Below are 22,554 nucleotides of genomic sequence, written 5' to 3'. Positions count from 1 at the left end.
CCCTCCCCGCATCCCCACACAGGTGCCGCCGCCCCAGTCGGACGCCCTGACCAGCCTGTCACACTGCTACCCACTCGCCCAGCTCTTCCGCGGTCCCTTTGCCCTGGTCACCTCTGACATACCATGTTTGCTTATTTAGTTTGCTTGTTATGTACTGTCTGTATTACTGCAGCCAACGCAGTTCCACAGCGGAGGTACCAACGCCACCCAAGCGCCTAGAACAGTGCCTGGCACGGAGCCAGGACTTCATTTCTTTCTCTTTTTTGGCTGCGTTGGGTCTTCATTGCTGCGTGCGGCCTTTCTCTAGTTGCAGCGAATGGGTGCTACTCTTCATTGCGGTGGCTTCTCTTGTGGCAGAGCACGAGCTCTAGGCACGTGGGCTTCAGTAGTTGCAGCAGGCAGGCTTCAGTAGTTGTGGCTCGCGGGCTCTAGAGCACAGGCTCAGTAGTTCTGGCGCACGGGCTTAGTTGCTCTGCGGCACGTGAGATCTTCCCAGACCGGGGCTCGAACCTGTGTCCCCTGCATCGGCAGGCAGATTCTTAACTACTGTGCCAGCAGGGAAGTCCCCGTATTTTTGGACTACAAATCTGCAGGCACTGCCAGACCGCGCATTACACTAACGTCATAGTTAATTTAATCTCTGTAGTCGCACACCAGCCAGAGGACGCCGGGGAGTCACTCAGACTCTGGCCCTCCTAGCACGTTGTCCTGTGCTAGGTGCCTGTTAGACTCGGTGCCTGAACTCCTAGGAGACCCTTCCATTTTTTTAAAAAACAGCTTTGTCGAAACATAATTCACAATCTATATAGTTCACCCATTTCAAGTGTATAATTCAACAGTTTTTAGCATATTTAGTATATCACAGATCTGTGCAACCATCACCACGAGCAATTCTGGAACATTTTCATTCCCCCAGAAAGAACGCCCACACCTGAACCATCGCCTCCCAATCCTCACGGTGCCCCAGCGCCAGGCAACCCCTGTTTTCTGTCTCTAAAAAAAAAATCCGCCAATTCTGAGCATTTCATATAAAATGGAATAACACGACATCGTGGCCTTTTTTGTGACTGACTTCTTTTCCTATCATAATGTTTTGAATGTTTTAAATCCATGTTGTAGCATGTATCAATACTTCCTTTCTTCTTAATGCCAAATAACATTGCATTATGTGGAGAGACCACATTTTCTTTATCCATTCGTCAGTTGCTGGACATTCGAATTGTTTCCACTTTGGGGCTGTAACGTGGCTGTGAACATTGGTGCACAAGTTTTTGTGCATGCAAGTTTCTTTTTCCCCCTTGGGTTTGTAACTAGAGTAGAATTACTGGATCACATGGTAAGTTTACCATTTTGAAGAACTGCCAACTACTTTCCAAAGTGGCTGCACCGTTTTTTTTTTTTTTTTTTTTTTTTTGCGGTACGCGGGCCTCTCACTGTTGCGGCCTCTCCCGTTGTGGAGCACAGGCTCCGGACGTGCAGGCTCAGCGGCCATGGCTCACGGGCCCAGCCACTCCGCGGCATGTGGGATCTTCCCGGTCCGGGGCACGAACCTGCGTCCCCTGCATCGGCAGGCGGACTCTCAACCACTGCGCCACCAGGGAAGCCCTGCACCATTTTTTATATAGCGGTGTATGAGGGTTCCAGTTTCTCCACATCCTCACCAACATTTATCATCTTCTTTAATTATAGCCTTCCCGGTGGATATGAAGTGCTGTCTCACTGTGGTTTTGAGCTGCATTTCCCTGATGACTACTGATGTTGAGCATCTCATCATACGCTTATTAGCTTTATCATATGCCTATGTATATATCCTCTTTGGATGAATGTCTATTCAGATCCTTGGCCCATTTTATAATTATTTGTCTTATTGAGTTGTAAGAATTCTTTTAATATACTAGATACAAGTCTTCATCACATTTATATATGACCTGCAAATATTTTCTATTCTCTGGGTTGTCTTCTCCCTTTCTTGAGGATGTCCTCTGAAGCACAGATGTTTTGAAATTTGATGATTCTACTTTTTTCTTTTGCTGTCATATCTAAGAAACCCTTGCCTAATCTAAGGTCACAGAGATTTACCCCTGTGTTTTCTTCTCAGTGTTTTATAGTTTAAGTGCTTATACTTAGGTCTTTGACCCACTTTAATTTCTGTATATGGTGAGTGACCCAGTGACACTCTTTTTGCAGGTGGCTGTCCAGCGGTCCCCACACCACGTGCTGAAAGGACCATTCGTTCCCCCGTTGAATTGTGTTGGCCCCTCAGTTGATGTATATATGAGGGTTTATTTCTGGATTCTCAATTCTATTCCATGGCCTTTCCTTCTACTCTTATGCCAATACCACACTGTCTTGATTAGTGTAGCTTTAGTCTGTTTTGTAATGGGCAAGTGTAAGTTCTCCAACTTTGTTCTTCTTTTTCCAAGACAGTTGTGGCTATTCTGGGTCCCCTGAATTTCTACATGAATTATGGGATGAGCTTGTCAACCTCTACAAAGAAGTTAGCTCAGATTTTGCTAGGGAGTATGTTAAATTTGTTTTGTTTGTTTTTAATTAAAAAATTTTTTAATTATTTTTTCGCTGCGTTGGGTCTTTGTTGCTGCGCACAGGCTTTCTCTAGTTGCAGCAAGCAGAGGCCACTCCTCGTTGCAGTGCACGGGCTTCTCACTGCGGAGGCTTCTCTTGTTGTGGAGCACGGGCTCTAGGCGCACGGGCTTCAGCAGTTGGGGCACACGGGCTCAGCAGTTGTGGCTCACGGGCTCTAGAGCACAGGCTCAGTAGTCGTGGTGCACAGGCTGAGTTGCTCCGTAGCATGTGGGATCTTCCCGGACCAGGGCTCGAACCTGTGTGCCCTGCCGCTGCGCCACCAGAGAAGTCCCGTGTTAAATTTGTTTATCAGTGTGGAAGGTACCGCCATTTTTGCAATATTAAGTCTTCTAATCCATGAACATGGATGTCTTTCCACTTATTTGGATCTTTTAATTTTTTTCAATAATACGTTAACAGTTTTCAGAGTAAAAATTGTGTTCTTTTGTTAAAATTTATTCCTAAGTGTCTTATTCTTTTTAATGCTACTGTAAATGGAGCTGTTTTCTTATAATATCCTTTTTAGCATTTTCATTGCTACTGTACAGACATATGAGTGAAACTGTATATTGATCTGATATCTTGCAACATTACTGAAATTATTAGTTCTAACAGCTTGTTAGTGATTCCCCAGGATTTTCCATATGCCAGATTATGTTATCTGCAAATAGAAACGGTTTTAATCCTTCCTTTACAAATTAGATGCCTTTAATTTCATTTTCCTGCCTAACTGCCTTGGCTCAAACTGCCAGTACCAAGTTGAATGGAAGTGCTGAGAACAGTCTTGATCTTCAGGGGAAAGCATGAAGTTGTGGGGTTTTCACAGGTGCCCTCTATAATGCTGAGGAAGTTCCCTTCTCTTCCTAGTTGGAGTGTTTTTATTATGAAGCAGTAAATGTTGTCAGATGCTCTTCCTAAATCTACTGGGATGATCGCGTGGGTTTTGCTCTTCATTCTACTGACATCGCATCTATTGACAACTGATCTGCGTATGTTGAACTAACCTGGCATTTGTAAGATAATGAATACACTTGACCCTTGAACTACATGGGGGTTAGGGGCAGCGACCCTCCACTCAGTTGAAAATGTGTGTAAACTTACACAGCCCTGTACATACGGGGTTCCTCCATCTCCACAGTTCTGCATCCGCAGATTCAACCAACCGTGGATCACGTAGTTCTGTAGTATTTACTACGGAAAAAAATCCACATACGAGTCAACCTGCACAGTTCAAACCCGTGCTGTTCAAGGGCTCTGGTGCATAATCCTTCTTCGATATTGCTGGATTTGATTTGCTAGGATTTAGGTGAGGATCTTTCCTTCTACAGTCGTAAGTGATATTGGTCTGTAGACTTCTTTTACTGTGATGTCTTTGATTTTGGTATCAGGTAGCACTGGCCTCACAGAGTGAGCTGGGAAGTGTTCTGCTTTTCACTTTTGATCAAGTATTTTAATGAAAAGCTCGAAACAGAAACCACGCTGGTTGAGCGACTGCTGGCCTTCTGTTTAAAAACACTGCTGTCTGCTCCTTGCCCAAGTCTATTCTGACACATTCAGGGGAAGCGCTGCCTGAGGACTCCTGCCCTGCCCTCTGTTAAGCAGAGTCAGTGGACTTTTAAGTGGAGAAGGTCGAGAAAGTAAGCCTGACTGGCCGCTCTCCATTTAAAAAATAACAACCTTCTACCTTTACTCATACCCCCAACTAACAGGGGAAAGGCGACAGCTGAGAGATCCGGGTATTTCTGTACAAAACAACCAAAGACGCTTTCCGAGGCAAGGAGCGGGAGGCAGTGGCATTCTTGGTTCTGTCCTGGTTTCCTGGATGAGCAGAGGATTCCAGAAGAACAGCGACCCCGCCCAGCCCCAGGACACCCACACCTCTCTGCTCACAAGGGCACAGGGGAGGAGGTGGCTGCGCTGGACTCACTTGGCCAGCACAGCCACCCGCAGAGCCCACTTGATAGACCCTGATGCAAGGGTCGGCCCGGGTGGGCAGGCTGCCCCCTGCCCTTGAACTCACCTTTCACCCAGGTAGTCCCCGATCACCGTCTTATTCAGGCCTTCCCCTTTATACAAGAACTGGGCCACGTCCTCCGGGGAGCACTGCAGCAGGTCGTTCTCTATTAGAAACTGAATTCCCTGAATAGGAGCGTCAAAAGGAAGCACCGGTTAGGAGGGTCACCAGACTCGTATTTCAAAGATAAATACATTTAGTGTCATGACCTTACTGGTTCGGACATGGCAAAACTAATACAAGAGCACGATGGGATTCTCACATCACTGTAACACATTTTACCCATCAGAGAAAAGCACTTCCACGCCTCGTGGCAAATGAACAGGCTAAGAGACAAACAAGTTACTGAACAAACCGTTCTAAGTGTTATTAGAGATTATAAAGGCAGAAGGAACAATGACACCGAATTTCCCCAGCTCGGGAAAAGGATCTGTGCTGTGTGCGACAGGAACACATCGTACATGGTTGACCAACCCAACACCCATCCCAAGCCCCGCTTCCCAGACTCCCCTGCAACCAGAAATGACCTTGTGAACAGATCTGGTCAAACAGAGATGAAGTCTGTGAGGAGGACCCAGGAAAGCTGCTCCTTTCCTGATAAAAGGGGACCTGACAGCTCTTTCCTCCTCCTTCCTGCCCTGAATGCAGATGTGATGGCAGGAGCCCTTGCAGCCGGCATACAGGGAAAGGCTGGGAAGCACACAGGACCCCAGCCCTGCCACCTGGGAGCCACTCGACGCCCTGCGGCCACCTCCGCCGTGAGAAGACGGCCCGCTGCATAAGCTGTCTTCACGGATGTGCAGCCACCTGTGGCTGAACAGGTGACCAGTCACCATGCCACTGAGCACACAGCAGTCAAATCCACACCCGTGGAAGGACCTACGGAGACCAGCCCAACAGTCTCTATGAACGGATGCAGAGGGGCTGCTGGGCCCGAACTATCGCTTCTCTGTCTCACGGGAAGCCCTAATAATAGCAAAAATTTACCTCGGGCAGAGCTTCTGAGCTGGTTTCAAAATACATGTTGGAAAGCTTGTAAGGGAAGAGGGGATTCTGCCCAGAAGCTGTTTCTACAAATGCAGCTAACAGCCTAAGGGCCCAAGACCAGGGATCCCTCATGCCCCATGAATGCATCTGAAGGGTCTACTCATTTTTTTAAACACATGAATGTCCACAGCAGCCTCATTCAGAATTTCTAAAAACTGGAAACAACCCAACAGTGGGTCAGTAAGAGAACCGACAAGTACATTGTAGCACGTTCACATGATGGAAGACTATAGCACGAGATGGAATAAACAATAGCACAGATGAATCTACAGACGTGACATGGATAAAAGGACTCAGCATATTGTAATTCCACCTACGTAAATTTTTTAAAAGGTAACGCTCATCTATGCTGATAGCTCAGAATTCATTCCCTAGGAGGAGACGCCAGGAAGGTGCCCTGTGATAGTCCGCAGCTGCGTCTTGTTCCGGGCTGTGGTCACGTGAGTATTTAAATTTGTTAAAATTCTTCAAGCTGTACATTTAAATTTGTGCACCATGTTATTCTTCAAAAAAAAAAAAGTTTACCAAAAAAACTAAGTCTGACAATCTTAAATTAACTGCCCTATATTTCTGGTGGGAGCGTAAGTGGGTACAGCCACCTGGGTATCATCTTCCAAATCTGAAGACACACACACACTGGCACAAAGCATTCTGATCCTAGGTGTGCACTGTCCTCGCCCAAATTCCGGAAAACAAGGCCTTGGACAAGGGCGGTGCCGGCGCTACTTACTCAGGGGACACGACGCCACGCCCAGGTGCCCATGGAGCAAGGCGAGGGGAGACTGCAGGGCTGGGGATGCCCTCGGGGCTCTGTGAGGGAGGGGAGCTCTGTGAAGCTGGGCAGAGGCTCCAAGTCTGACCTAAAAGCCCTGCCAAGAGGCCAGAGGCAGAGCTGCCGCCAGCTGCCTCGATGGAGCCCTTGGAGTCCTTGTCGTGAGGACTCACGGGCTGGCTGTGGGTGGAGACGGGAGACTCTGCCGCTCCCAACACGGTAGGGGCAGGGGAGAGGGCCTCCCAGGAGCCAGAGGTCGGGGACAAAGGGACCAGCAGAAGCAGAGGCTCCCTGGGGGATCGAGGCTCACATCAGGGTGACAGTTCTGGCCTGGTCTTTCGTGACCACTTCGGCTGTGATACCAGTGAGGGTGGTGGCCCAGCGGCCAGCCTCCCTTCTGCGGATGCTACCTGGCTGTGTGTCCTCAGCGGGGCCGAGGCTGCAAGAGGGTCTTGCATCCTTCCGACCCTGCTCTCTCCCCACCCTGCCGGCTGTCTGCAGAGTCATCCGACCAGCAATCTCTGCGGCCAAGGGGCCCCGGCAACCCCCTCAGCCTGTGTCCCCCGGAACTGAACGGGCTGCGGATGAGGCTTTCCTGGATTCTTCCAGGTGCACACGACCTGCTCTAAAACCCAACGCTCCCCAATCACTGGGATCCGAGAGGAAGCGCCACCTAGCCACCTCCCAGGATCCGGGACGGCAGACGGGCTCGGCACAAGGGGAGCCCTTCTGTGCTTAACCGTCACGTAAGGCGGGCAGAGGAGGCCCCGAGGGAAGCCTGAGCTCCCTGTGCAAGGACGGAGGCCCTCCCTGGTCGTGGAGAACACGGAGCCACTGGCGTGAGCCCAGGCCACAGGCAGAGAGAGCAGCTGCGAAGGAGAAAGGGGCTGGCTGCACCTGGGAGGGGATGAGACAGAGCAGAGGAAGAGGCCTGCTCTTGGCCTGAGGACACGCACCCCTGTCCAGAGAGGAGGAGACGTCACACGCCGGGAGGGATGCAGCCACGGGCAAGGATGCTGGCAGCCCCGGGAGCTGCGAGAGAGGCTGCAGCAGAGGCTCCCTTGGAGCCTCGGGAAGGAACAGGCCCCACCCACACCTGGGCTTCGGGCTTCCGGGCTCCCGAACTGCGAGAGAATGAGTTTCTGTTGATTGAAGCCACCAAGGTTGTGGCGGTTTGTTACGGCAGCCCTAGAAAACAGATACATCAGGTAAACGCTAATAATTCAGAAGTCCTATTTTATTGCTATTTTTAGTGGCGACTCTTAATTTTAACAAATTTTTAGACTTATATTCATCTACCAACATCCAGAAAACCTTAGCCAGCTTTTAATTTCCTTCCTTTCCTTCTTGCTACTTACACATTGAGAGAATCTGGGACTTAGCTTTTAAAAGTATTCTCACAACAATCACTATGTGGACTTAACTGTAAGTTCTTCTGGTCTCTCTGCTCTTCTTTTTCTCAATCCCACATCTCGCCCTTGGGCCCACCTTCGGATCAGAGATGTACTACTCCAACTACTCCATTTCTGGCGCTCAGAGAAGGTCTTAGTGGTTAATTTAAATCACTTTTCCCCAGACTTCGGAAAACACGATTTCCCTGTTGTCCTTGATTCGCTGCTGCTGATGACGAGAGCTTGCGGTGATTTTGTTTCTTCTTAGAGAATCTGCTCTTTCCTTCCTGGAAATTTCCTACACTTCTCTTAATCCACAGGTTTCCTGATATCTTACTCAATATATCTATGCATATAGGTCTTTAAGAAATGTACCCTGCTTGGCATTTGGTGAGCCCTTTGAATTTGAGAACTTGATCTTAATCTAGTTCTGAAATATTCCAATATTTTTTCTGAAATATTTCCTCCACTCCAGTTTCTTTATTTTTAAAGGTTTTTTTTAATTTATTTTTTTTTACTATTATTTTTTAAATTTATTTATTTGGCTGCCTTGGGTCTTCGTTGCTGTGCGCGGGCTTTCTCTAGTTGCGGTGAACGGGGGCTACTCTTGGTTGCGGTGTACAGGCTTCTCATTGTGGTGGCTTCTCTTGTTGCGGAGCAGGGGCTCTAGGCACGTGGGCCTCAGTAGCTGTGGCACACGGGCTCAGAAGTTGTGGCTCAGGGGCTCTGGAGCGCAGGCTCAATAGTTGTGGCTCACAGGCTTAGCTGCTTTGCGGCATGTGGGATCTTCCCAGACCAGGGCTCAAACCCATGTCCCCTGCATTGGCAGGCGGATTCTTTTTTTTTTTTTTTAATTTATTTTTGGCTGTGTTGGGTCTTCGTTGCTGCACGCGGGCTTTCTCTGGTTGCGGCGAGCAGGGGCTGCTCTTCGTTGCGGTGTGCGGGCTTCTCATTGCAGTGGCTTCTCTCATTGTGGAGCATGGGCTCTAGGCGCGCAGGCTTCAGTAGTTGCGGCATGCGGGCTCAGTAGTTGTGGCTCACGGGCTCTAGAGCACAGGCTCAGTAGTTGTGGCACACAAGCTTACTTGGTCCACGGCATGTGGGATCTTCCAGGGCCAGGGATCGAACCTGTGTCCCCTGCATCGGCAGGCAGACTCTCAACCACTGCGCCACCAGGGAAGTCCAATGTATTATGTTTTTAAAGGCACTTCTAGGAAGTTGGGAATAAAAGGGAGAGTCTGCAGCGTGTTTTCAGCTTCCTTGATCTCATCAACCGTCTCTCTTCTGTATTTATAAACCCAAGTGCTACTCCTGGGTATCCCCATACCCGAACAAGCCAAAGCTCCTTGCTCAGTGTGTTATCGCTCTGGGACTTAAATCTTCCTCCTGGCCTGAAAGAACGAATTCACTCTGACAAGAGCCTCGTGTTTCACAATGTCACGTGGTTTAATAGGGGCCTGGGCCATGGCGGAGACGCAAGTTTGAATTGTGAGATCATCCGGTGCTGTTACAGACTGAATGCGTGTGTCCCCTGAAAATTCCCATGTTGAAGTCCTAATCCCCAATATGATGGTATTAGGAGGTGGGCCCTTTGGGAGGTGATTTGGGTTCGATGAGGTCATTTGGGCAGAGCCCTGGTCTGATGGGATCAGTGTCTTTATAAGCAGAGGTGCCAGAGAGCCTGACCCTCTCTGCCATGTGAGGACACAGCAACTGGACAGCCGTCTGCAAGCCAGGGAGAGGGTCCTCACCAGAACCTCACCATAATCTTGGACGTCCAGCCTCCAGAACTGTGAGAAAAATTTACCTGTGGCTTAAGGCACCCAGTGTGCGGTGTCTTGTTATGACGGCTGGCATTGACTACAAGCGCTGAAACCAAGTCTACAAAACCAGAGAATTTTGATAATTATTCCCAGAAAAAGCAAACATGCAGACTAAATGTGTCAAGTGGTTTTTTCACACAACATAATTACAAGTAAGTCGTCAAATGGAACCAAGAATTAATATTTCAAAAACTCTTTTAGGTGAACAGTAACACAAAACGAAGCCTGTGGTGCAATTCGCCGCAGCCCAGGCACAGCAGATGAAACACCCATGTCCGAGACGTGTCAGCAGACACCACGGGGCTGGCCAGGGGCCTGGGCCACCTAGGCTGGGCTCAAGGCCACCTACGAACCAACCCCAGAGTCTGCCAGAGCCCAGGAAGCACCACAGTTCCAGGCATGAGTCTCAGAGTCGGGTTCTGTGCTCCCTGGCTGCTCCCCAGCTGTGACACAGGAATTAAGATGGAACCACCCTCAGGAGGTCGTCCCAGGGACTAAAGTCTACCAGGTCGCATGCTTCCTTAGCACAGCTCCTGACAGAGCTACTTCTCAATAAACGTTAGCCATTATTATTGTAAATCTGACACACAGTATATGTGAAATAAGACAACAGGCAAGACCCCGATGGTGAGGACTTCAGGCACCGCTCAAAGCGAGTACTTATTTGCCTGTTTCGAGAGAAGATCTGAATCTCCCCCATGAACTGAATGGCGTGCTACCCTGCACTGCACTTGAAAATTTAAGGCCCAGTTTTTAAAACGTCCTCGTTAGACCGTCTCTCTCCTGAGATGCTTCCAATGCTTATTACATCTGCTGATAATTCTACTCTATAAACTCAACTTCTAAAAAAAAAAAAAGACTGTTACTAATCCCAAATATCAAATTATTACCCAAATTCACAATTTGAATTGTTCTCACTGACAATCTGGAGTTGATTTATACCCTGTAAGCAGAGAATTAGGAAGCAACAGGAAAACTTTCACAGTGGCCAGAGTACCCGAGTTAAACAGAGACCCTCTTGTGCTGCAGCCCTGCTAATATCTTGACAAAACCCAAATCTGCAAACCTTGAATAGGGAAAAGTGGTAGGTATATCTTTAAATAACATCTGCAACTGTGCTTGCACCTACAGATGTAAATTTACAGATCTGAGATCTTGCGCAGTGTAATTCCAGCCATCAGCAAACATTTGCCGAATGAACAAATAATTAAGTAATTAGTACAGAGATGCCAGGAAAAACAAGGAAGACGTTAGAAGTGAACACAAGTTAAAGACCAGTGAGGGGACTTCCCTGGTGGGGCAGTGGATAAGACTCCACACTCCCAATGCAGGGGGCCTGATCGAACCAGGGTTCGATCCCTGGTCAGGGAACTAGATCCCACATGCATACCGCAACTAAGAGTTCGCATGCCACAACTAAGGAGCCCACCTGCCGCAACTAAGATCTGGTGCAACCAACCAACCAACCAAACAACAACAAAAAAAGACCAGTGAGTAATGAAGTCACCGGCAGGGAGGGCCTGAGGCCACCTCTCTGTGGACAACGTCTCTCCTCTCCTCTCCTAGACCAAGAACCTTAGCGGCTGATCAGGTCCACTCTTCTCAAAACCAAAACGATGTTACGACTGAGCCATGTGTTCCACAAAGCTTTATAGGTTCAGCTAATAGGTCCTTTAGCTCAAATCTCAAAAACAAGATGCTACATGTTGCAGGTTTCATTTCTTGCGGGGTGCTTTCCTAGAAAATCCAACTTGAGGAAAGATATTGGCTTAAATCTGGAGTCGCTTGGTCTTTCAGACAGATGTCTTCTTTTTAAGGTAAATGAAAGGAAGGAAGACCTCTCCCTTGAACCTTTTAACCCCCTAGACCATAAAATCTACCGTCTCTGCCCCGATGGGCCATGCGACTCCCTGGCCTGGGGCTCCTGAGGGCCAGCAAAAACCTCGGCCTGGAGGAACCAAGGAACTGAGCGTCAGGCAGCTCCTGTGAGGCCAGCCCCGACTTGGAACTTCCCAAAGAAAGGCCTCCTGGTCCAGGGACTTCTGCTGCCCCCGCTCATCAGCAGCTCCCTTTGTGGTAAAACTGAACTCAGTGTCTTTATGAGGCATACGCCCACCCCTGTCCAAGAGGGAGCACGTCTTTAAAATCGATCAATCCATCCATCCATCAGTCTCTCACAGGCCAGAAAAGTGAAGACGTTCTCTTACCTTCTTGGGATCCATGTTGAATTTCTTCCTTCCCATGGCTATCTGCTTGTTCCTCTGAGTAGTTTTGCTGTGCGTTTGAATTAAGAAGTTGTTACTGGACGTTTGCACAAAGCACCGGGAGCTCAGGTCCCCTCCCAGGAGGACAACTCGGGAAAGGAAAGGGCACAGGCCCCCAGGTCCCCCTCCCCAGGTGGAAGCAGCAGAGGTACGGCCACTGCAGCTCTTTTCTTTCACAGTTGCTAACTTGTTCAGCAAAAGCAGAGCTTCTTGTTACACAGAAAGGTCATGTCTGGGCAGGGTGTTCTGAGGGGCCTGCGTGGCTTTCTCAACTACAAGGCCTGACGGTGAACTGGACCACGTGGGGAAGGGAGAAGCAGGGAAGATGAGGGGGGCGGAGGAGGAGGACGAGGCCCCGACAGGCTCCCCCCACTGCCTAGCCCCAAAGCCCGCTCCGCCGTGGCCACCACAGCGTCACGAGCTCGGCTGGAGGGTGACCTGAAGGTGCAGCCACAGCTGCTCACCTCTCCTCCACGGACGTGAGGTTGTCGATCTCCGTCATCACTTCCGCGATTTCATATTTCAGCCTCTGTCGAGAAAGAAAGAAAGCATTGTGGGGGTGAGAGAGGGGGTCTCCACCTTCAGAGACCTTTTAGCCCCCCAGGTGCAAGGTCCCCTCAGGTCTCATCGGGACATCACAGGTATGGAGAAACCAGCACTGCTTATGGACATAGAGAGTCTCGTAGTCAGAGCCACGCCAACTCATGAGCAAACGAAATTACTGTTTGTCCACCTCCCATCAGAACGAGAGCAGAGGGGTCCCGCAGGCAGGTCCTCCCGCAGGCAGATCCTCCCGCAGGCAGGTCCTGGAGTGTGTGTGTAAAGTCAAGAAGGGAGCCCGGGGAGAACGTCACAGCCGTAAAAAGGAAAAACAGCAAAAGGAAAGCAATGAGTCCCGCTATACGTCGCCCACACGTGCCCACCTGCCTTCGCCGGCACCTGACTTCTTGGGAAGACCTGGGGCGAGGCTTAAACTCGAGTCAGGTCAGTATCGGGCCTCCAACCACCGTCTCAGGATGATCTCTGTCACTTTCCATGAGACGAGGCACTGTGGACAGAGCCCAGGAGGTGACAACGATCTTGCCTGGGGCCCTCGGACAGGCCAAGGACCCCAGAAGGGACAGACTCCCTACCGCTTACTGGCTGAGACAGCTCTGACCTCCTGGGCCTCGGCATCCTCGACTCAGAAGTGAGGTCGCTGGAGCTGCACAAGGCTCCATGGGCACTATTATTGCTAACGTCCAAATCGGAACGTCAGCCTTACAATATGTTCTTATTCTTCAACCAAAGCTCACGTTCTGGGTTATCTGATTTTTCTGAGAATGACGGGTAACCTTAGAAGAAAAAGTTTCATGAATTATCTCTCAAATACAAAGAGATTTTTATTCAGACCCTATGATCTCAGGTGCCAAGAAACTTCAGGCTCACACCGTGAGCCCCCAGAAAGGAGCTACTGTCTGGACACAGCTCGGTTCCGCAGCAAGTGGCCGGGGAGGCCACACTGACTTTGGCGGGACAAGGGTTAGGAAGCTTCCCAGGGAGTAGCCACACGTGCAGTCGACTTCCCGAGGAAGCCCCAGACGGGAGCCGCGAGCGCTGCCCCTCTGCATCGTTTCTGCAGCTGTTACAGACGCTCCGACTCGGAGACTGTGGCTTGACTCCTCTGGGTCTCCCATGGGACCCCCTCCACCCTGTCCTCTGAGCACACAAGTGTGGAAAGTGCAACGGTTGGCTATCTGTGTCTTGTCCGTCACTCTACTCCCACCAGCTAGTAGGTGCTCGGTGCACAGCGAGAACTCAATATATGTTTAGTCCATTATTCAAAGGACACCTGAGTGCCAACCATGTGCCAGGCAGCATGCCAGGGACCCTGGTAGACGAAGCAGGGCCTCGCCATAGACTTCCGGGAGCAGTACGTGTGCAGGCGCCACTGCCGTGTGAAGACGCCCTTCGTGACTGCAGAGTCACACATCGCTCGCCCGTGACTCCAGGCATGACTTCTCTTCCAAGGAGTCCACGCCGCCCCGTGAGCACGAGCTCTGCTTCACCAGCCTGGGTAACTCTTACGCTCCGCCTCTCCATATGGTTCGGATAAACGCATACTAAATACCCACTTTTTTACATTTTCATGAAGCTACTTGATTTACAATTTTTAAAAAAATTTGTTTTATTGAAGTATAGTTGATTTACAATGCTGTGTTAATTTCTGCTGTACAGCAAAGTGGTTCAGCGACACGCACACACACATATATATTCTTTTTTCCTTTTCTTTTCCATTCGGGTTTATCACAGGATATTGAATATAGCTCCCTGTGCGCTACAGTAGGACCTTGTTGTTTATCCTTTTTTTTTTTTAATTGGAGTATAGTTGCTTTATACTGCTATGTCAGTTTCTGCTGTACATCAAAGTGAATCAGCCATACATGTACATATATTCCCTCTTTTTTGGATTTTCTTCCCATTTAGGTCACCACAGAGCACCAAGTAGAGTTCCCTGTGCTATACAGTAGGCTCTCATCAGTTACCTGTTTTATAGTAGTGTATATATGTCAATCCCAATTTCCCAATTCATCCAACCCCCTGCCCTTTCCCCCTTGGTATCCATGTTTGTTCTCTACGTCTGTGTCACTATTTCTGCTTTGCCCATAAGATCATCGGTACCATTTTTCTAGATTCCACATACGTGCGTTAATATACGATATTTGTTTTTCTCTTTCTGACTTACTTCACTCTGTATGACTGTATCTAGGTCCATCCACGTCTCTGCAAACGACGTGATTTACAATTTTACCTAAGAGCAAAAACTAAAAGACATTTTTTTACCTCGATGTCATCAATAAGTTCCTTTTTTCTTCGACGAATGTCTAAAAGTTCTTCTCTCTCTTCTAATGAGAGGTCTTCAGGCACTGAAAGAAAAAAAAAAATCAAGTTAAACAAGTAAACAACAGCTACTCCAGAGAACAATGTGCCAACTTCTGGTGAGGCTGAAGGCGGGTATATGTACAAGCCAGCGATTCTGTGTGTAGGTATTATCCCAAGGAACCCTCGCTTACAGACCACATGTGAGATATTCATAGCAGCATTGTTTTAATAGAAAAACAACCTAAGTTTCCACTAATAAGAAAATGAACAAACTGTGGCATATTTATGAAACAGAATCCCACACAATTAACAATGGCTGAACTCCGTCTTCCAACACACATGAAACCCACAAGTGAAAAGAAGATAAAAGGAGGCTGAAGACATACACTGTGCGTGACACCTTCCACAGAGGGATGACATACACATACGCGGAGCATAAGTAAATGCACAGAAATGATCAATGCCACATTCCTTTTTTTTTAATGGCAGTTTTTTGGTTTTTTTTAAAAAATATTTATTTACTTTTGGCTGCGTTGGATCTTAGTTGTGACGTGCGGGCTCCAGAGCATGTGGGCTCTGTAGTTGTGGCACATGGGCTTGCTAGTTGTGGCACGCGGGCTTGCCAGTTGTGGCACACGGGCTTAGTTGCTCCACGGCATGTGGGATCTTAGTTCCCCGACCAGGGATCGAACCCACGTCCCCTGCATTGGCAGGCGGATCCTTAACCACTGTGTCACCAGGGAAGTCCCTCAACACCACATTCTTGATAGTGGTTCCTTCTGAGAAGGTTGGCTGTGAGGAAATACATTCCAGAACGATATTAGGGAACGTCAATGCAGTGGGTAAAGGTTGGCTGGTACATGGACATTTAATTTTAATTGACAGGGTTGTTCATTATATCCTTGCATTAATGATTAACCTCTGCAGTATTTTCCATTCCTACTATGTCTATATTCTCTTTTCCTTGTGCTAGAATTGGCTTTTATCTCATTAAGCTTTTCAGAGAAACAGCTTTTAATAATCCTCTACCTGTGTGTTTAATTTCTATTTCATTAATCTGTTTAAAGAAACAAAAGATTAAGAATCTGAGTAAATAGCAAGAGAACATGTAGAGCTTCTACAAACAAATTAAGATAATGTGATCGCGGTGCAGGGACAGACAAACGGACTGATGAACCAGAAGACAGTAGCCAGAAAAATACACACAGACTCACAGAAACTTGATTTACAACACAACTGACATTGCAGCTCAGAGAGACAGGGCAGACTCTTCTATGTATGCTACGTGCTGTATCAGTTATCTCCATGTAAAAAAAATGAAATTGAATTCCTGGTTATCATCGTATTTTTAATCGGTTCCAAGTAGAATAAAGGCTTAAATTCAAAAGGCAATAAATATTACACAATTTCTTCGGAAGAAAAATAGAAAATGTGTTTATAAATTCAGAGTAAGAAATTATACCACACCACCAAACACCCACCCCTGCTACCGCCAAATAACTTTGAGAGCAGCCATCATTATCCTAATTTTGTAACTGAGAAAACTGAAGCCAAGAGACGTCTAATGATTTTCCCTGGTGACAGAGAAAAAATATTTGAAGAAGTACTGGGTAAAATGTTCCATATTTGATAAAAGACATGAATATACACATCCCAGGTGCTTGAACTCCCAGTAGGATAAACCCAAAGATCCACAAGGGCCCAGAGTACGCTACGGGCAGGCCCAGCAGCTCAAGTGTCATCAGGGACCCGCTCTTTCCATTCTATAGTCCAAAGTGTCAGCTTCATCGTAAAGCTGCTGCTAGCGGCTTCCAGAGGCTTCTTATTCATGCATGGGGTGGGGTGGGGTGGGGAGACCCAGATCAAGAGAAAATGTGAGAACCAGCAGAGAATGATGCATCCAAAACCAAGAAAGGAGAGAATTTCAAGAGGGAAAAACCCAACAACGTCAAATGCCACAGTAAAATAAAGAAGCAAGTGTGCAATTCTTGAACCTCCCAAGGAATTACTCTTACCAGCAAGCAAGCACCTTACTGCAATATAGAGAGAAATCAAAAACTAACCAGTTGGTTGACGCTATCCTGTTACGAAAAAAATAAATGCACCCAAAGAGTCAAATCGAGTCTGTCCAGTGTGGACTGGGCTCCCAAAAGGGGCCTCATTTAAAAAAAAAAAAAATGTTCTGCTGAGTTCTCCTATGTAGCTATATGAAAACAAGAGTCTGAAAGGGTGCCACTCTAGTTCAAGCATCAATAGACTTTGGTTTAAGAAAACCCACCTCCAGTTTTCTCCCCTCCAACCCTGATGATGAGTAGGGTTGGCTGATAACAGTGAAGGTACATTTTAAGTGAATCTAAACACCAGAATGATTTAACTCAAGAATCATGATCTTTAATGGATTTCCTTGATTTTCTCTCAGTAATGCCCAACTTTTCCTATCCCTTTAAGGCCCTAAAGAGTTAAAGTACTGACCATTTACTTTACCCATAATTCTGACCAGAATTTGCATGTCTAAAAGAAAGACAAATTCTTAAGGTGGGATAACGATATTGTGATTATGTTTAAAAAAAAAGTCTTTATTCATACTGTAGAGTTTAGGAGTTGTAATATTATTACATCTGGACTTTACTTTGAAATAGTTCAGCAAAAAATTAATCAAGCAAAACGATAAGTGTTAAATCTATTTGATGGATATATGGGCATTCATTACCTATTTTATACTCTAAGGGTTTGGAATTGATTGATTGATTGATTGCTGAATTGGGTCTTCGTTGCTGTGCACGGGCTTTTCTCTAGTTGCGTTGAGCGGGGGCTACTCTTTGTTGTCATGCGGGGGCTTCTCAGTGCAGTGGCTTCTCTTGTTGTGGAGCACGGGCTGTAGGCGCATGGGCTTCAGTAGCTGTGGCGCACAGGCTTAGCTGCTCCACGGCATGTGGAATCTTCCCGGACCAGGGCTCGAACCCGTGTCCCCTGCATTGGCAGGCGGATTCTTAACCACTGCGCCACCAGGGAAGTCCTGGAATTTTTCATAAGTTAAAAAAAAAGTTTCAAGTATAAATGGCCAGTAGCACCTTTTCAGGGTATTTGGCTAAAGTATTAATGAAAAACAATGGAATGTTTCCTGGCACATTTTAAAGAATAAATAAAAAGAATACAAGTATATGATGAAATACTCAGGACCAATCTCTGTACAGCTGTCACTTAAATATCTTGATGTCCTACTAGTTCTTTTAACTCCCTGAATGTACGGTGAATACCAGCATTTTGCTGGTATCCAGTGAAATTCTATCAGCATCTCTCTGCCTTCAAAATAACTCTGCAGCCACATAATCCTCTCACACACAGATGATCTCATGCACGCGAGTGCCACAGGAAAAAAACGGGAAGGTGAGCCATGTTCAGAGAAGGCGTTCTTAACTATCAAGACCTTTCCCACAACTCAGCAGTCTTCTCCCAATGAAGGCAAAAATAAGGTCTGGTTCACTTTATCATCTACATTTTGTCACTTTGACATTGTTAGGTAAGATGAAACGAAAGTCTACAGCTGATTTATTTTTTCTCCTAAGAAATCCAGTGGCTTACCCTGGATGTGAAGTGGTGTAATATTATTTGATAGTAGACTCTGATAAATTAAAGGTATATAATACCTAAAAAGCACTACTACTTAAAGACTAAAATAAACCACTAAAATAAAGCATGCAAAAAATATATTAATAAGAAACTGAGAATCATTACTTTATGATGTTTAATGAAATCTAAGATCCCATCAAATATAAGATGAATCCTCCACTTTAGTGATTTCAAAATGTAGAAAATTCTGCAAATCAGAATCAATGGAAAAAGGGAGATTATCAGACATACTGACATCAAAGCATAAGCAAATGGTATCTCAAAGTGTTTTCTAATTTTCAAATTATATTAATAATCTATTTACCTAACAGATTCCAATCCACCAAGAAGCTGTAATTTGGTTCACGGCTATAAATATCAAATGACTCCCTTACAAATTTTACACACACACACACACACACACACACACACACACACACACACACACATGATCTTCCATAAAGTTAATCTGCAGTTCTCCTAGGGGAAGATAATGTTCCACAGATGTGAACTGTGGCCAGAAACCTTCACCTTGTTTTAGTCACTAAATGTCAAATGTGATAATTTAACAAAGTTGATAATAGGTGATAAAACAGGGTTTCAAACAATCACATGCACGTGACCCACAACTGCATATTTCTGGTACCTAGTGCTAATGGAAACTGATGGCACTTAACCTTAATTTTACCTTGATTACTAATCAATACTAACTTTTTTGTTATTGTATGGTATTTTTCAGAGTTTTGGTCAATGCCACAGGACACTAAGAATTCTGGGAAAGCATGGGCTTGGCCTCTGGTCCCATTAATTCACTAAATGGGAACTCTGTACTGGAGTGTGGTTTAACCCAAACAAATAATACCTACCTGGAACACTACAAAAACCGGTGACTTAAGCTGTTAAAGCAGGATGAGTTCCTAGCTACTACGAAGCAGTGTGGTTTATACCAAGAACATAAAGGCAGGCTGTGGCCATCGGCAGCTGTGCCTCTGGGTCTGGTCACCACCCAAGGACTGTATGCCTTCAGCGAGGTGATGAAGCGGAGTCCAAATGGCTAACAGGGCCAGCAGTATGTCAACCACACTGGGGGCCAGGGCAGTGGAGGGTCCAGATCGCTAAAGCACTGCGACCAAACTGCAGCGGCAGCCTTTCTGCCAGGGACAAGGAAGGACAGAGCGTGCCTCGCGGGGAGAGAGGCGCTCTGGGAGGCCGGCTTTCTACGGGACAGGAAGGTCCTGGCCCCCACGGACCACTCAGCAGTCACCTCCTGTCACTACCCCTCATCCTCCTTCGTGATCTTTCTTCGTCCCGGGACACTCATGCTTTTCCCAGCCTTCTTTGGATTCGGTGAAATACCCCTTTAGACAAACAAAAACTCAAGAGCTGGCCACCAGCACACCATCATTAAGGGAAATTCTGAAAGAATGAACTTCAATCAAGAGAAAAGACCCAAGATGGGAGGGGTGGGACACCAGAGGGAATCATGGGCACAGATTTACAGAAGGAAACCTAAAGAAAAAGTGACCACACAGGATGATAACGTCTCACAGAATAAACAAGAGCCAGCGACACTAGCATGGAAATGGGAAGAGACATAACTTGCTCTCAAGTGCTTAGAGTTCCGAGGAGGAGAGCCTGCATCATTAGCTTCCACCTGGCAAGCTAAGAATCCATATTAAGATGTCTAGGCTGGTATGGAGGTTCCTTAAAAAACTACAAATAGAACCACCATACGACCCAGCAATCCCACTACTGGGCATCTACCCTGAGAAAAACATAATTCAAAAAGAGTCATGTACCACAACGTTTGCTGCAGCTCTGTTTACAATAGCCCGGAGATGGAAACAACCTAAGTGTCCATCATCGGATGAATGGATAAGGAAGATGTGGCACATATATACAATGGAATATTACTCAGCCATAAAAAGAAACGAAATTGAGCTATCTGTAATGAGGTGGATGGACCTAGAGTCTGTCATACAGAGTGAAGTAAGTCAGAAAGAGAAAGACAAATACCGTATGCTAACACATATATATGGAATCTAAAAAAAAAAAAAAAAAGGTCATGAAGAACCTAGGGGCAAGACGGGAATAAAGACACAGACCTACTAGAGAACGGACTTGAGGATATGGGGAGGGGGAAGGGTGAGCTGTGACAAAGCGAGAGAGAGGCATGGACATATATACACTCCCAAACGTAAGGTAGATAGCTGGTGGGAAGCAGCCGCATAGCACAGGGAGATCAGCTCGGTGCTCTGTCACCACCTAGAGGGGTGGGATAGGGAGGGTGGGAGGGAGGGAGATGCAAGAGGGAAGAGATATGGGAACATATGTACATGTATAACTGATTCACTTTGTTATAAAGCAGAAACTAACACACCATTGTAAAGCAATTATACTCCAATAAAGATGTAAAAAAAAAAAAAAAAAAGTCTAGGCTAAGCAGCAAAGCAATGGAAATGGAGTTCAAAATGCCCAAACTGAGAAAGAGGAACAAGAAAAACTGCAATGAGAAAAAAATCCAAAACAACAAAGAGAAACAGAGAAAAACTGTTAGATACGTCAATTCTATCTCAATACAGCTGAAATTTTAAAAAGAAAAACCATTAGAAATACAAAATGCAAAATATGGGAGTAGGAGGAAAAAAAAAAACCCAAACATTGATTTTTACTGTGGAAGACTGAAGAAAGAGTCTGTGATATGGCACAGTTCCTCCGATCAGGAAGGTGGGAGGCTCGGGGACTTCCTTTGCCCAAGAGAGGGTGGCACAGAGGACACCATGCAGGACCCGGAACCCAGGCCTCGCACCCCTCCTGTCTGGGAACCCCAAGACCAGGTCCCGTGCTCCAGAGAAGCCCGGGTCAGCAAGCTTCTGAATGAAACCTACTGTGCTAAGATACCACTGGCAGGGAGAGTCCAAGACATCCCAGCTGTTGCAGCCGCCTCAGCTGAGGCCCCGGACCTCAGGGAGGCAACTCAGCCCCGGCTGACCTGCCAGCTCCATGCAGCCACGGGAGTGGGTGGACCCAGACAAGAGCGGTCCACGAACTGCAAGCCAACTCCCAGAAACATGAGCAATAATAACCACTGCTGTTTTAAGCCAATTACTCTGGAATACTTTGTTATGAAATAACAAAGTCATAAGTAACTGATACATTTACAATGAACATGAACAGGAAAAAGGACCAAGTTTAAAAACCCGGACGTAAAAAAATGCACAATGGAAAAACACCCAACTAAACGCTCTTTAAAAGAGGTTTATTTATGTATTTATTTTTGGCCTTTTTATTGAGCCAAATACACACGACATAAAATTTACCATTTTAATCATTCAGTGTACAGTTCAGTGGCACTAAGTACATTCACAACGTTGTGCAACCATCACCACTGCCTATTTCCAGAATTTCCCATCATCCCAAACAGAAGCTTTGTAACCATCGAACAGTAATTTCCCATCCTCAACCCCCAAGCCCTAACCGCTGGCTAGTGACCTCTTTTATACTCTACATCTCTCTGAATTTTCCTGTTCTGGGTATATCATGTAAGTAGAATCATACAGTATTTGTCCTTCTGTGTCTGGCTGATTTTACTTAGCACAATGTTTTCAAAGTTCGTCCACATTGTAGGATGTATCAGAATTTTATTCCTTTTTGCGGCTCAATAACTTTCCACAATGTTTAGCCACCATTTTGCTTCTCCATTCATCTACTGCTGGATACTTGGGTTGTTTCTAAATTTTGGCTACTGCGAACAATGCTGTTATAAACGTGAGTGTACAATTTTTGAAGTTTAAATCCACAAACACGGATTTGGTCCACAATCAAATATCATACTATATATCACCCCTCTTAGTACATCATCATACATGTTAATATGTTAAAGATTCCATGGAATCTGTAACCAGAAAAAGAAGCACCAACAACACTAATTGTATTAAACTGAGAGGATTCTTAACTGACGTGACCATGGACTCATCTTTTAAAAAATAGAACATCTCGGGCTTCCCTGGTGGCGCAGTGGTTGAGAGTCCACCTGCCGATGCAGGGGACACGGGTTCGTGCCCCGGTCCGGGAAGATCCCACATGCATCCGGAGCCTGTGCTCCGCAACAGGAGAGGCCACAACAGTGAGAGGCCCGCGTACCACAAAAAAAAAAAAAAAAAAAAAAAAAAAAAAAAAAAAAAAAAAA

General features: G+C 46.5%; 1 protein-coding gene across 2 annotated transcripts in view; it reads right to left on the bottom strand.

Moving 5' to 3' along the window:
• CYTH3 (cytohesin 3) overlaps positions 1 to 22,554 on the bottom strand; it is an 89,624-nt gene that overhangs the window by 10,814 nt on the left and 56,256 nt on the right. For both annotated transcript variants that reach the window (XM_027125745.1, XM_027125744.1), the window contains exons 2-5: positions 14,718 to 14,800; positions 12,359 to 12,423; positions 11,838 to 11,904; positions 4,604 to 4,722 (exon numbers count right to left, since the gene is read on the bottom strand). In XM_027125745.1, the coding sequence (XP_026981546.1) occupies positions 4,604 to 4,722; positions 11,838 to 11,904; positions 12,359 to 12,423; positions 14,718 to 14,800 (334 nt within the window). The remainder of the gene's footprint in view (positions 1 to 4,603; positions 4,723 to 11,837; positions 11,905 to 12,358; positions 12,424 to 14,717; positions 14,801 to 22,554) is intronic.

This window comes from Aethalodelphis obliquidens, unplaced genomic scaffold (genome assembly GCF_003676395.1).
Source record: "Aethalodelphis obliquidens isolate GAN/ISIS:26980383/991018 unplaced genomic scaffold, ASM367639v1 scaffold30, whole genome shotgun sequence".
NCBI lineage: Eukaryota > Metazoa > Chordata > Mammalia > Artiodactyla > Delphinidae > Aethalodelphis > Aethalodelphis obliquidens.
This window is presented reverse-complemented; position numbering and strand designations above follow the sequence as displayed.